General features: G+C 34.2%; 1 protein-coding gene across 1 annotated transcript in view; it reads right to left on the bottom strand.

Annotated features, from left to right (window-relative positions):
- Positions 1-11,697, bottom strand: part of LOC117924986 (isoamylase 1, chloroplastic) — a 50,489-nt gene extending 38,792 nt beyond the window's left edge. The window contains exons 1-5 of the mRNA XM_034843749.1: positions 11,226-11,697; positions 8,785-8,967; positions 8,516-8,608; positions 2,813-2,965; positions 934-1,025 (exon numbers count right to left, since the gene is read on the bottom strand). Of these exons, the coding sequence (XP_034699640.1) occupies positions 934-1,025; positions 2,813-2,965; positions 8,516-8,608; positions 8,785-8,967; positions 11,226-11,579 (875 nt within the window). The 5' untranslated portion in view covers positions 11,580-11,697. The remainder of the gene's footprint in view (positions 1-933; positions 1,026-2,812; positions 2,966-8,515; positions 8,609-8,784; positions 8,968-11,225) is intronic.
- Between the last annotated feature and the right edge of the window lie 3,659 nt (positions 11,698-15,356).

Genomic DNA, 15,356 nt, shown 5'->3' with positions numbered 1-15,356 from the left:
AAACCTGATCAAAAGAACTAAGTAAACCTCTACTAAACAAAGAAGGCTATACAAAAGGGATAGAAGGCATATACAAGCATAACAACTTTAAACCTTGTAGACCCAACCCTATGGTGTACAAATTGAAAGTCAACTAAGCTAAATAATACTCAAAGGATAGGGTTTAAAAATGTCTATACAATAAGCCCAAAAAGAAACATAAAAATGAAGCAAATCCCACAATGACTCTGGCATCCTCCAAGTGTCCTCAAAAATCCACACATTCCTCTCTCTCCATAGAATCCAACAAAGAAAGAAACATGGTCTCTCAAAGAGCTCTACCTCTAATTGAATTCCCAAAACGCTTAAAGGAGATCACCATCATATCACAGATACTGCCTAGTGGAACCTTCTCCATCCCAACCTATGTAAATATCCTATGCCATAATCCCAAAGTAATCGGAGGATGCAAGAGATGATCAATGGTCTCACTACTCCTCCTACATAGGATGTACCAATCAGGGCTAAAAAGTCTTCTCAACTATAGCATGTCATTGCTATTTACCTTCTTATGTGTCACTAACCATGCAAAGGCCCTGACCTTAGAAGGAGGACTTGAATTCCACAAAAAATTAGTTGGGTAGAATGGACCAAAATCTGACAAAACTGATAAGGCTGAAAAAAATAATTTTACTAAGAAAACTCCTGAAGAGGACAGTACCCAAGCTTTCGCATGTGGAACAGAAGGGGTCAAATGAATAATGGAAAGTAGGGACATTAATCTTTCAAGATCCACAATCTTCGTATCAGTTAGATTGAGACGAAAGGTAAGATAATGCTCAGTATATTAGATAATGACCTATCATCGGACTAATTTGCAAGGTGATTAAAAACATGTTACGGATAACAAAGGAAGGGAAAAAAATTCTTTAAAAAAAGGTAGGTACTATGTACCTATAGTCATCCAAGACAGAATTGTAGCTGAAGTACTCCAGTTCATTGAACTCATGACATGGCATTAACTCTATACAGTTGACTCCAAGTTCCTGCACAATTAGAAATACTGACAATGACAAGCAGCAGCCAACAATGTATAATTGGATTGTTTTAAGATTACTGGACAGTATCTTTACAGCAGTTAACAACAAGTTGTCAGATAAAAAGTTAAAAGGGCAACCTCAGAGAAATCACATGAGAGCCAAAATATTTCTTAAGCATGGAGTTTATAATAAACATGTCTTTTATTGGAAAGTATAGAGTTTATGATAAATGATAAAGGAAGACCTATATAATTGAGGGTCATAGAACTAAGCATTCACATTAATTTCCAGAAAATCTGAAACATTAGAAAGCTGAGACATAGTAAAATGAAAGTTATGTATTGGTATTATATAAAGAAAGATTAAAGAAATAAAAAAGATAATGAAAGCCTATTGAGAATAACCTTGATCTTTGCCAGGTATAATTTAAGAGCAACATGGGACTTCATAAAGTTAGTTTTTATTCATCTAAAAAAGAACACACCTTTCTGTTTAATAAATAAAAACATATTAATATTTGATCTATGAGATAACTGCCCTAGACTCTTAAGGTCCTGTTTTGATTTTTTTGATAAGATAATGCTCTGTTTTGATCGGCTTCTAAGAAGCCAAAACCTCTGTTTCGACCTCAATAAAAGCTTCTACATCTATTTGTGTAATTTTATTAATAAGGCATAATATGGAAGCGGGAAAAATGTTGCATCTTATAGAAGCCCATTTGGGGCTTATACATAAAGCTATTTTGTGTAATGAAAATTTATAATACCAGAATTACCCCTTCAAAATTATGACTTTAACTTGAACTTCAACTTCTAGCCAATGCAAAAAAAATGAAAAGTTATTCCAAACTACTTTTAATTAACTGGAACCATCCTCCCAATCCAAAACAAATTCGTGGGCAAGTTTCCACAAGAAACTCAGAATAGGAAAACATATTTGAGTCCATTCAATGGAATGCATTCCGTTTAATCATATTTCGTCTCAACTCTAAAAGATATCAAAGAGGAAGCAGCACAAGTTGTTACTTTGTTTGAAGTTCCCAAAGCAGAAGTTAATTAGATTCAAATTCAGTGATCTGTCATATTTTAACTTGAAGGATAAAAATACTATACTTCTGCTCCTCCATTTTTTTAGCAGCAAGGCCAACAAATTGGAATTTTTCCCCAAAACAAAGCACCCAGATAGATTTGAAAGACTAAAAAAATGCAATGCAAACAGATTGAACTCTAGCATCAATTATTGTAAAGTTTTCATTTGTTTATGAAGCTAATGAGCCATAATCAATGCAGATCTCTGAACTAGGACTTCAAGATAAAGCAGGTTTTCAAGAGCCAAATACCATTTTTTTTAACAAGCTGCTACTCCAGATGTACCAGCCCAAAATGATACCACCTCTATAGCAGAAAAAATGAAAACACTTGATGTTCTCCAGAACCACAGAAGCATTGCCATATGACCCTTGCACCAATTCCATCCCAGTATGCATGCAGTTTGTATCTTAACCTCTTTGTATCCTACAATCCAATTTGCCTTCTCACTAGAGGCAACCTACAGATTTTGAACATATAAAACAAAATCCTTATGGGAGACCCCATTTATTGATAACTAATAAAATATTTATTTAGTTACTTTTCCGGTCTGAATAACCATTCTACAAAGAACATATCAATAGGGTCCAAACAAGAGTCTTAGTACCAAATTGCTTTAAGAGGTAAACTTCTTGTTTTGTAATTACAAAAACAAAACTTCCTCAGAAATACTTCTAGGCAACTCTTAAGCACTAAAATAAGTACCTTCAAGTGATCAAGCTTCTCCACTACACCATGGTAAGTACCAGGGAATTTGGTCCTGCTAGATTCATGCCTTGTAAACCCACGAACATGCATTTCATATATTATAAGATCTTTTTGTGGATACTTCAGAGGTAGATCCCCTTCCCAGTCAAACTGAAAACATCCAATGGTCACAAGATTTAATGAATTCTGAGCAGTAAAATGAAAAGAAAAACATAGTAATTTCTAGATATTTGGATCAAATATATGCGCAGATACCAGTGGTTAGATCATTGATAGCCAGGAAACAACTGAGAGGTGGGAGAACATGTTTTTTTTATTTTACTTTCAATTTTAAATTACAATTAATAAAACTAATTTTAAGCCTGTACTGATTTTATCTGTTTAATCCCCTGTCCAATATTCAAATATTATTCATCTGCTAGCAGATAGTATAAATTAGAAAACAAATGCTGGCACATGTGAAACTCATTCAAATCAGAGCAAAACCACTGGGTCATGGCCACCTCTAAAGAAAGCACTTCAGAAACTTCGTACAAGGAACACCGCAATTTATGCACCAACTGCAATACAGTCCTACTTACCCATAATACTCAACTTTCCACAATCTGATGCTCCTTGTTAGATCACACTGGCACCAACCACTATTTAAATGAATGGTTAAGGGTTTTCTAGTGTTTTCAAGAACTCTAAAACATTACTCTCTTATTTTTCCATGGCATGGATTTTTGAAGAAAACCCTCAAGACATTTCAAAAATGGATCTCAAGATATTTTCTCAATAGAGAGAAACTCAAAATTCTTATCTTTTTCATCTTTTATGCCTTAGGATTACTTTGAGAATCCATGGTAGAGAAGAATTCTGATTTTTAAGAGAAAGCCAAGTAAATGACCGAGTTGAAGACTCTATGGGGTGTATGATAAACGAGCTAACCACTTAAAATAAAATTAGAAGTCCAAATAAATTCTACACAATTCATTTATAAGAACTAATTTTTTCATTAAATGGTTAATGAAAAACTGAAAATGACAATTATATTCCTTTAGATGATTTTGATAAAAAAATAAAAATAAAAATGATGATGCAATAAATTAGGTAGTACATTTTTTTATTTATTATGAAATATTTATTTTTTATTTTTTTATTTATAAGTAAAGAGAGGTAATAATATATTATAAAGAGATGCCAAAACAGCAACTCAAAGAAAACAAAAAGGATACACCAACCCCCACCCAGCTGGAACAAAAATAGTTGTGAGCAAGGAGGAACAAAAAAGATCCCACCCTCAATAAGAGCTTAACCAATCAATGAAACCAACTAACTTCAAAGGACCATCTTTTATGAACAATTTCATCTCTGACCAAAGAAAACAAACAAAAGAACTTTTAAGTCTTTGGATGGATCATCTTCAAACACAATTTTGTTCCTTACCTTCCAAACTGTCCAAAAAATGCATAAGGGGCCTACTCTCCAAACTTCCCTCCTCTTCTTACCCACAAAGGACCCATCCCATCCCAAAAGAGTCTCCCTAACTGAAGTAGGCAGCATCCACTGCACCCCAAAGAGAGTGAAAAACAGCTCCCACAAGGTCCTTGTCTTGGCACAATGGAGAAGGATGCGATTTATCAATTCTTCATGCATTTGACAGACGTAACATCTATTCACTAACAGTCATCCTCTCGTCTAAATTTGATCCAAAGTGAGAGCTCTTCCCCATGTTGCTTCCAACCCAAAAAAACTCACTTTGGGTTGCACACAAGATTTCCAAATGATATTTGATGGGAAGGAATTGTAGAGCTTGGTTCTAAGGCTTTGTATGGGGATTTAACAGAAAACTTCCCACACTTAGTCTCCTTCCAAAGCACCCTATCCTCCTCATCCCGCTAACACTCTTCCCATTGAGACTCAATAAGAATCTGTCCACCTCATCCACCTCTCAATCATTAAAGGGTCTAGAGAAAAGCGGGCTCCAACTCCCCCCTCCATCAGCGGAACTCCACACATCATCCACCCAAGCGTCCTTAGAGACGGCTAGAGCAAATAATGAAGGAAAAGAGACACAAAAAGGTAAAGTCCCACACCAATTATCCTTCCAAAATCTCACCCTCCGTCCAATACCCACCATAAAGGAAAGTCTACTACTTACCAAGTACCACTCCTTCCTAATTGCTTTCCACCACCCCACACCATGGCCATTCCTCACTTCCTTAGTACACCATCCCCCTTGCTCCTCCCCATACTTTCCCCTTATCACTTGATTCCAAAAGGCCCCTCTCTCAATTACATACCTCCAACTCCATTTGCATAGAAGAGCCTTATTGAGGATAGATAGGCACTTCACCCCCAACCCCTCTTTTTTGTTGTCTAAGCAAATAGTCGTCCACCTTACAAGATGAGTTTTCCTATTAAGAGCCCCACCTCCCTACAAGAAATCCCTTTGAATCTGCTCTAACCTCAATCTAACCGTCCTAGGTAAATAAAGTACAAACATGTAATAAATAGGAAAACTAGCCAAAGTGCTCCATATCAGTGCGATTCTCCCTCCTTTGGAAATGTACTGTCTCTTCCACATTGCCAATCTCTTTTGAAACCTCTCATACACACCATCCCAAGCAGCCACAGACTTAAAAGTCGCACCCAACAGCAATCCTAAGTAAGAGGAAGGAAGACTCCCTACTTTACAACCAAGTTTTGCAGCCAAATCCTCCACATTTTCCACACATCCCACTGGAATTAACTCACTTTTCTCCAAATTAATTCTCAACCCCGAAATGGCCTCAAACCACATAAGTGTCCAACATAAATACGTCATCTAATCCTGAGAAGCCTCACAAAATACAAGTGTATCATCTCCGAACAATAAGTGGGACACTTGGGCCCCTTCGCCACCTCTACCCCTCACCTTACAAGTTGTCAAAAAGCCCCCATCCAAAGCTCTCTTTAGAAAACAACTAAGTGCCTCCATAGCAATCACAAACAAATATGGAGAGAGAGGATCCCCTTGCCTTAATCCCCTAGACCTTTGGAAGAAGCCTAAGGAAGTCCCATTAATCAGAATGGAGAACCTAGCTCTGGAAATACACCACTGCATCCACCCTAGTCATTTCTCCCCAAATCCCATCATACTCAAAATTGAAAGCAAGAATGATCAATTCACATGATCATACGCCTTTTCAATGTCCAGTTTGCACATCATCGCACACTCATTGCTCTTCAAAATCAAGTCTATAGTTTCATTAGCAACAAGGGCAGCATCCAAAATTTGTCTACCCTCCACAAAGGCATTTTGGGCCTTAGAGACCACCTTCCCCACCACCAGCTTTAACCTATTTGCTAGTACTTTAGCCAACTACTTATATAGCCCTCTCACCAAACTAATTGGTCTAAAATCCCTTAAGTCTTCTGCTCCCCCTTTCTTTGGGATCAAGACTAAGAAAGTTGCATTCAAACTTCTGACAAAACAGCTATGGTCATAAAACTCACTAAAAAAATCCATGACCTCTTCCTTCACAAACCCCCAAGAAAACTACCAAAAAGCCATAAAAAAAAAAATGGCGCTTTGTCTCCACTAAAACCCTTAAGAGCCTCAAAAACCTCCTCTTCATAAAGAGGCTCTTCCAGCCTAGCTGCTTCAAAAGCCCCCAGCCTTGCAAACGAAAGGCCACTAAAGTCAGGTCTCCAATTTCTTGCAGTAGACAGCAAAACCTTAAACGCATTAACCACTCCATCTCTAATCTCATTCTCCTCTATTAACCAAGTACCATTGATTTTAACTCGAGCCATCGAGTTCCTCCTCCTGTGAATGTTAGCCATCTTGTGGAAAAAAACTAGTATTTCTATCCCCTTCCTTCAACCACACTTCCCTTGATTTTTGTCTTCAAGAAATTTCACTTGGAAACCCCTTCTCCAACCTCCTATTTGAGGGAAAATTATTAGCCACCCAAAATCCCACACTTGAGTTTTTGTCATGTCAAGCCACTGATGTGCTGTCCACACATGCTAGCCCAAGTCCTATGCACTGCCCCCTATGTGCTAGCAATGTTTGTTGCACCTCCAAGCCTCCACCAAGTTTGCATGGTCCTTCCTTGACCTTCTTGGTGATCAACCTTTGTCTTGTGCATGCATGTTTCCCCACATGCCTTAGGCATTCACGGGTGCAAGGTGCCACCACACGAAACTTGAAGCCTTGGTGTTGCATTGTCCAAATCAAGATGTTGACAATTATCCATGAAAATTTTGAGAGAAATATAATTAAATTGTTAATAAATGCACTTTTCCAAACTTTCCTTACTTCTTTTTTGGGAAAATATTTTAAATTTTAGTATAATATTTTTTTTCTTGTTTTTTTTATCTCATTTTCCATGTCACCCAAAGGTCCAAACGAGGAAAATGATTTTCCCTGTTCTTTTTTTTTTCAACTTTTTGTCAACATTTTTTGAGAACCCACCATATCCTAAAACGTTTTCTAAAAGAAAAAAAAAAAAACTCATGATGAACCAAATTTAATAATTCACCATATTTTATTATTATTAATTATTTATGATATATTTTTAAGGTAAAGTTAAACTATATTTGATCATAAATATACATATAATTCATTTATTATTATAACTAAATTATGTTAATTAAGATGAAAAACATAGTAACAAAAGTGGTAGATCTAAGAAGAAGTATACTAAATCCTTTTTAAAATTAAAATCGAGTTTCTTTTAAAATAATTCATCAAAATAAAAGTGGTGGATTTATGCAAAGTAACTTTTGACCCTTGAGGCTCCAATTTTTTTTCCAAAACCTTTCAAAATGATATTATTTTTACTACTTATCAAAAAAAAAATGATATTATTTTTACTGAAAACATTCTCTAGGGCCTTCAAGTCAGTTTCCAACAGTAAGATGCTGAAAATGATGTTTCACTAACTTTTGAATAACACAGAACCTCAAACAAGCTTTATGAAGAAATAACTATTGGAGTAGAAGGACAAGGCATACCTTCAATCAAAGATAAAAATACAAAATCTTTTAGATTGGGATCTGGAAACACATCTACTCAAAATCCTGCCAAATATGAAATAAGAAAGGAAGTCCAAACCAGAAGGGAGGCTTTACTGGAAAGTATAAAGTTCTTGATAAGAATAAGGATTCAGAGTTACAGCTTTTTAATCTGAAGCAAGTTTATAAACAGTAATGACAGCATATTTATAGACTTAATTTAGATTGAGAATTACTCAAAATTCAACAAAGAATCATGGTAGGAAAACAAGCAAGCTAGAGAGGATACATATGTCCCTGTGGAAAATTTCAGTGGTTAATCCCCTACAAGAAGGGAAAAAACAACTTGAAATAGTGTTAAGACAAGAAGCAGATCAGAAAGGACAATTTCCAAAGTAGAAATATCTGTATAACCTAGAAATAAAAGAAATGGAGAGGGAGAGGGAGAGGCAGAGGAAGAGAGGGAGGGATAAGCCTGACTTTACGAAGGAAGCTGGATTATATCTAAAAATGTTGTACATGGAGAATAGAAAACATTTTCAGAGCCCAGAAACAAAAGTTCTACAAATCTAGGAAGGGTATTTAACACTGGACAACCAAAAATATGTGAGTGTAAAGCATGTGCATAAAATAAAGCAGAGTTATTAAAGTGAGAAGTGGCTATGCATATTTTGATTAGGTTCTGCAAAATACACACACATATTCATTTGGTACCTCAGCATCAGAAGAAGGTATCATTCCAGCCATTAGGGGCCAGCAATTACCTTCAGGTCCCAAAATACCAAACTCCCCTCTGCTAATAACTGCCTACAAACATGAAAGGAAAATTAGTGCTGACTCATTGCAAAAATATACAAAACAATAAAATCTAGGTTCCAGAAGCAAGGAGATATCTTGTCCTAAAGTGAAAGGAAGGAGCAAAAGAATTCCAAACAAAACACTACAACAAGTTTTAAGCAAATGCCCCTATACAGGCCACTAACTTTTGCATAAGGATCCAGCAGCATCCGAGACGAATCATAGTAGTGCCCTTCTTCAGGAGAAAATTTTCCATCAAATTTGTAACCATACACGATATTTTCAAAATTTCCCTTCAAAAATACATGCCAGACATCTCCAGTCTTATTAGTCAATGGATCAAGAGAAATCTGCTCAGTCACCCTATCCTGCATCAGATAAAAGGCAATGATTAGTTGTGCTACAGACTTAGAAACTAAAAAACTTGTAACATATAATTGAGCATTCAAGTTTACTATAGCATAAAAACTAATGGATAACCACCAGTGTACCACGTGTTTTTTATAGGTCAGGTATTGTGTTAAAAGAAAGCTGGTTAAAAATGCCTCAACCAAAAACATCCAGAGTTTAAATCACAGAGACGGAAAGGAAGTGCCAACATCTATGGCAAAGATTTTTTAAGACAATATGATGAAACAGATAGTGACAGGTCATCTGGCTATAAACTTCTTTCTCAGAAACAACTATTTTATTTACTAATAAGAAGAAACAAGAAGGATTAATAACACATCTTCCCATGATGTACAATCTACTAAAACAAAAACAAAGAAAATCTCCCAACAAAAGAGTCAAAACAATCTGTATGATTGAAAGAAATTACAGAAACATCTTGAGGAACCCATTAAATATAGCCCAGGGAAGCAAAGATCTCCAACAGAAAAAGACACCAAGAATTTTACTCCTTTTGATTAAAAGACCCACCACTTGATTAGCTAGGCAAGGAGCCAACAAAAAGGAACATCCCATTCTAACCATAGTTTTTTTAACAAAGAATTCATTAACCATTTGTCCACCATCTTAACTACATTCAAATCCAGACACCACCAACACCAAACTTCCACTACTTTCTCAGAAGCATATAATTGGGTTCAAGTCAAAACCTACTTCTATCCTACAAATTTTCTTTGACAAGCCAAAAAAAAAATGTCAATGTGAGATCATGATGATGAGCACACTGGTAGAGAAACAAAAGATCAAGACAATCAAACAACATTCAACAGACAAATTCTAATTCAAATAAAGAGATTGAAAACAGGGTTCAGCTCCCATCCAGTCCTCATGTTTTGCCTTCAAAATTCATATATCATGTTAACATGATAAAAAGATTGCAACAAAAGATCAAGACAATCAAACAACATTCAACAGACAAATTCTAATTCAAATAAAGAGATTGAAAACAGGGTTCAGCTCCCATCCAGTCCTCATGTTTTGCCTTCAAAATTCATATATCATGTTAACATGATAAAAAAATTGCTGCTAACCAACCTAAGCTTCCTGCTTTAGTACTACAATGAGAAAAATGATCTAGCATGTTTTCATCATTGTTCTCACCAAGTTATAATCAAATCACTGGACAGTGTGACAAAATTTTTGACTTTGTAGAGATAAAGGACTGTGTCAATCACAGAGTTAAAATCATGTGTTGTACCGAATGCAATCCCAAGGATTGATGAAATCAGCCTACAACTAAAAGAAAATATCCCTAATGCATTCTAATCCGAATTGTTCCCATATAATCTTTTAGAAGACTAGTCCTGAAACCCACATTCTAATAGCAGACTATGCTTAATTCAATAACAAAGTCACTCAAACAAACTCAAATCCACTAACAAACTAATCCAAAAAAATAAAAAATAAAAAATAAATAAAAGCCAAAGAAAATAAAACTGAATGGGATTTTCAAGCCAAAACCCAAGAAAAATAGAGTTTAAGAAATTGAACCCAATTCAAAAAATAGAAGAGATCACACTAAATCAAAAGAACAGCATTTCAAATTCAAAATTGTACTATACAAAACTGTTCGTGAAAACCCATGACCTGGCTCTGATACCACTTGTTGGGCTCATCAGTTGAGCCATGTCATACCAAACTCATCCCAAGGTCCACACTCCTCCAGGCATTTACACCCATCCTGGGGGTTATTTCTTGATCTGTCATTTCCCCAACATTATGCCCCCATGACTGATACCACTTATTAGGCCCAAAGGTTTAGACATCTCATCTAAAACCAAAACCAATTAATTGACTGCAAGTCACGTCAAGTTAATCTTCTTATGGCATTTGATATCACACTCATCCAGAGTTGTCCTCACACTCATCGTGAGGCAACACTCATCCCCAGGCATTCGCATACACACTCGTCGCAGGTTCATTTATTGAGCCATTATTCCCAATCCGTAGGGTTGTTGCATACCTAACAATTAAGTCAACTTAAAGCAAACATCTCCATCATAGTTAAATTCAAACTCTACCCATATATTATATTAGGTAATAAGTTCTGAAAATTACATTCTAACAAAAAGCCCTGCAAAATCCAATCCCTCAAACTCAATTCACTAAGCATCAAATTCAAAATAAAAAATATTCCAACAGAAGTAAAACCCACATGGAAAAACCATCCACACACCTCTTCCAAATCCGAAGCACTGATCAAACAAAGAGTCGCCGAAACAGCATTGCCCGAGTATACCGCAAAATTCACCCCACCGTCTCTAGCAGTGGCACCCAACGGAGCGGGACAACCCTCGAACACCAGAAACGGCTGTAATTTGGGCTTCTCCACGACCACAGTCTCGGCCTCAGCCCCACTACCCACAGCAGCAACGACCCACTTGGAGAATCTCATGTTGGAGGGTTTTGCAGACCAATTGTTTGAGCTTTTGCCTCTTGGAGTTGGATTCCACCATTGGGGAGGCTTGTGAGGAGAGAGCAACTTGGGAAGATAATGTGATGAACAAGAGGCATAATGGGTCAATTCCATCTGCCAAAAAGCGGATGAACAATACTCCAGAAATCAATGGGTATTGTTCTTCATAAGAGTTTGACAGAATGCAAGTGTATAAGAGCTGTAGAGACAGATCACACTGAAATTGAAGTGTGTGGTTTTGTTTCAACTTACTGTTTATCATGCTGTTGATCAAATTTGGGTTTCTTGCGTGAGAGCTCTTTATTTCTGAACTCATTTTCCTCCTTATTACAAACCCTGTTACAAATCATGTTTTTTAAAGTTTATTTAATATCTCAAGACTATTATAACTATATTCATAACTAATTTAACTTTTTTTTATATTTTGTTTGAATTGATATAACATAAAAATGAAAAAAATTATAATTATGTTTGGGTGATTAAATGAGATAAAATATGTATATTTTAGAATATTATATCTTATTTGATAAAAAATTCATATAATAAAATATGATTTTTAATAAGATATGATATACTTAAATATTATATTTAATGCACATAATACTTAAAATAATATATCTAATAGAATATGTTATGTTATGTTATATTATATTATATTTAGTTTATGAAATGAATAAAAAAATGACATGAAATATATTTTTTGATGGTTAAAATAAAAATTATATGATATTCAATATTTTTTACTTAAAAAAATAAATTTTCTCTTATGTTTAACAATATTCGTAATTAAAATATTTAAATATTATAAATAAAAAAATTATATTATGTTATTCGATATATATATTATTTTATAATATATTTTATAAAAAAAATTATTTTTTATTTTTTAACCATAAATTTAATTTATAATGAAAATTTTTTATTTTACAAAATGAGTATATAAAAATATAAAAAAATATGATACATGAGATATGCATATCTCATATCTTAGTATAAGATAAACATATCACATATGAAAAGGGATATTAAAAAAATAAATAAAAATAATATATCCCACCAGTTATTCATTTCTCATGTTTAGTTAAATATAGAATAGTATAAGTAATGAGAGAAATTATCATATCTCATCACCAACCAAACATGAGATAGAATATCATATTCTCTCTCTTATGATATCTTACGGTATAATACAATCAACCAAATAGTCTAACCTCACGTATGTATAAGACCAAATCCATTTGATTTCTAAAAAGGATAACTAATCCTTAACTTTTTCAAGGAATCCTTCATCAATGGTTGTGAATGACTAATTTTTTCAATCTTTTCGACCTTTGTTCCGTCGGAGCAAGTAAAAAAGATTAAGAAATATAACCATCTAATTTAACCATAGGTATTCTTTTGGGAGCACTGTGGGTTAAAGAGGCATGGGGATCATATTGGAATTAGGACCCAAAAGAAACTTAGGCATTTATTACTTGGACCATATTCGCAATTTATTTACATACTCGAACAAATAAAAATTTGCAAGTTGCAAATTTTGTAATTGTGGCTTCTTAAAGAGAGGATAAGATTTAAAATTCTAATCCCATGTTTGAATTGTAATCAGATAGGAAATGAGGCAAGATTACTAATCCGGGGCTCATTTTTAATCCTTCATACAAGGGATTTAAAAATCTCATGCATTAACATGGGACATACTTATCTAGAGATTAAAAAATCTCATCTCATTTCCTCTTAAAAGACTAAACCCGATACAAGCCGACATTTGTGATAGATGAATTCTAAGCAAATCAGAGGACTTCTAAGAGAGGGTTACTTGTCTCTAACCACCAATGATGCTTTGGATGGTTGAAGGTAAGTGTTTCATTTCCTGAGAATCTTTCAAGGGTTTTTTTTTTCCCTAGATTTCATAATTTATTATTTTAGATTTTCTCTTTAATTTATTTTTAGTCACATGACTATGAGATTTTCTATTTGTTCTTTGGAAAACTTAGGTCTATTTTTAGCTTATTTATTTATGATTTATTTTTTGTTTTTATTGTAAATCAAATGTGGGGTCGAGAAATGAATTTAGGGTTTTGAATTTTGTCTTTCGTCCCAATTGGTTTTTTGTGAATCTATATGTTCTTCTTAGCTTTCTTGCATTTGCTTTGTACAACTGGTGTTAGGTATTCAAAATTTCAAACTTTTTATGGTTTGTTTACTTCTCTAGGCCATAAGTCATTCAATATCATCTGGCTTTAATATGTATGTGATGAAGAAACTCTAGACTCTTTTGGCTACTTGTTAAGCCATTAGCACATTATCTATTAAATTATTCCTTATATTCTTGATGAATTATGATCCACTCCCAAACTGATTGGAACTAGAAACATCAATCAATCAATGTCCATTCTATGGCAGCAATTTAAGAAATCTCAAAAGAAATTAGCAAGATAATTTAGGGACTTTGCTTTGAATTTTCGCAATTCTCATACATTTTTTCAGTGTAGACAAAGAGAGTAGTGTTGCTTTAGATAGGGAGGTGAGTCAAAGAGGCTTTTAGTGAGTGGGTGGGAATGTGGGTTTGAATTCTATGTTGTTTGGTAATGAGACAAAGGCAACAAAGCATGAAGGGGGTGTTTTAGTGGAATCCACCTTTGAGGCTTTAAGCCCTCATACATCACTACCCTCAAATTTCACTCTCAATGACAAAAGCACATGATCCTAGTGTTTTTCTATTATGGCCCAAAATTTATTCTAGCAATTGCTTTCTAGCATCTTTATGCTATAATGGAGTAAAAGGTTTCCTATGTTGAATGGAGTGATGTGATATGACATGTGATAAGTTTTTTTTTAATCAATCCTTATTCCCTCTTTTGATTCCTCTTGTATTTGACACAAAGAGGATTTCAAGGATCTAACCACTATTTGGAGGCTTGGAATATGACATTCAATGAAAGTTTTTGAATTTTTAAAACTTAAACAAACTCCCAATCAATTAATTTTTTAATTATTATGTTCAACAACTTCAAAACTACTATATTTGTAGGGGGGGCTCCTTGAATATGCACTATTTTTCTATGCTTCCATTGTTTTCCATTGAGATTCCTAACCTTCTTTCTCTATTGAAATGTTTCTTTAGTTGCCTAAAAAGTTAGTAGGTCAATTGGAAATGCTTTATAAATTACTGAACTTTTTTACTTCTAACACCCATATAATATTATTTCCAAATTAAAAAAAAAAAAAGGGAAAAGTTGTGAAAAATGGGGAAAAAAATATTTTGAAACTTGAGCAAAATTGATAGCAAAAGACAAGGGATTGAATTTTTTTAGTATGATTAAAAGAACAAGCATGTGAAGAATATGGTGCATTATACTAATACATTACCATCATTTCTATGACATAGTACATAAAACCAAACAAGTCATACAATTATAGTCCATTGATGCATTAAAATCATCATTTCTAAATATGGGTTTCTTGGAAAAAAAAAAAAATTGGTTCGTGAAGTAAGGATTTGTCTCTATATGGTCTATCAACTACAAGAATTCAACCAAAACCACCCACAACACAAGAAAGAAAAAGTGTAAATGCAAATGGAGAAATCCAAATCTCCTAGCTTGAAAATTTCAATAAAAAAGTTTCTTGTATGTGTATTTTTCTCTATTTATTTGAATAAATATTACCTTGGTAATAATGGTGGAGTGAAGAAAGAACCCTGTAATTCATGCCTTTTCAAATAAATATTACCTTGGGAATGACAAAATATTTTGTTGTTATTTTTTAAACTCCTAAAATAGGCTAGAAACTAAATTTTGAACAACGGTTGGGAATGCTAACAAGTAGATTATATGTGATGGAGGATACTAGCTTGGTTGCCTTTTAATATATTATTTGACTATTGTGTAA

The sequence above is a fragment of the Vitis riparia genome, chromosome 11 (genome assembly GCF_004353265.1).
Source record: "Vitis riparia cultivar Riparia Gloire de Montpellier isolate 1030 chromosome 11, EGFV_Vit.rip_1.0, whole genome shotgun sequence".
Classification (NCBI taxonomy): domain Eukaryota; kingdom Viridiplantae; phylum Streptophyta; class Magnoliopsida; order Vitales; family Vitaceae; genus Vitis; species Vitis riparia.
This window is presented reverse-complemented; position numbering and strand designations above follow the sequence as displayed.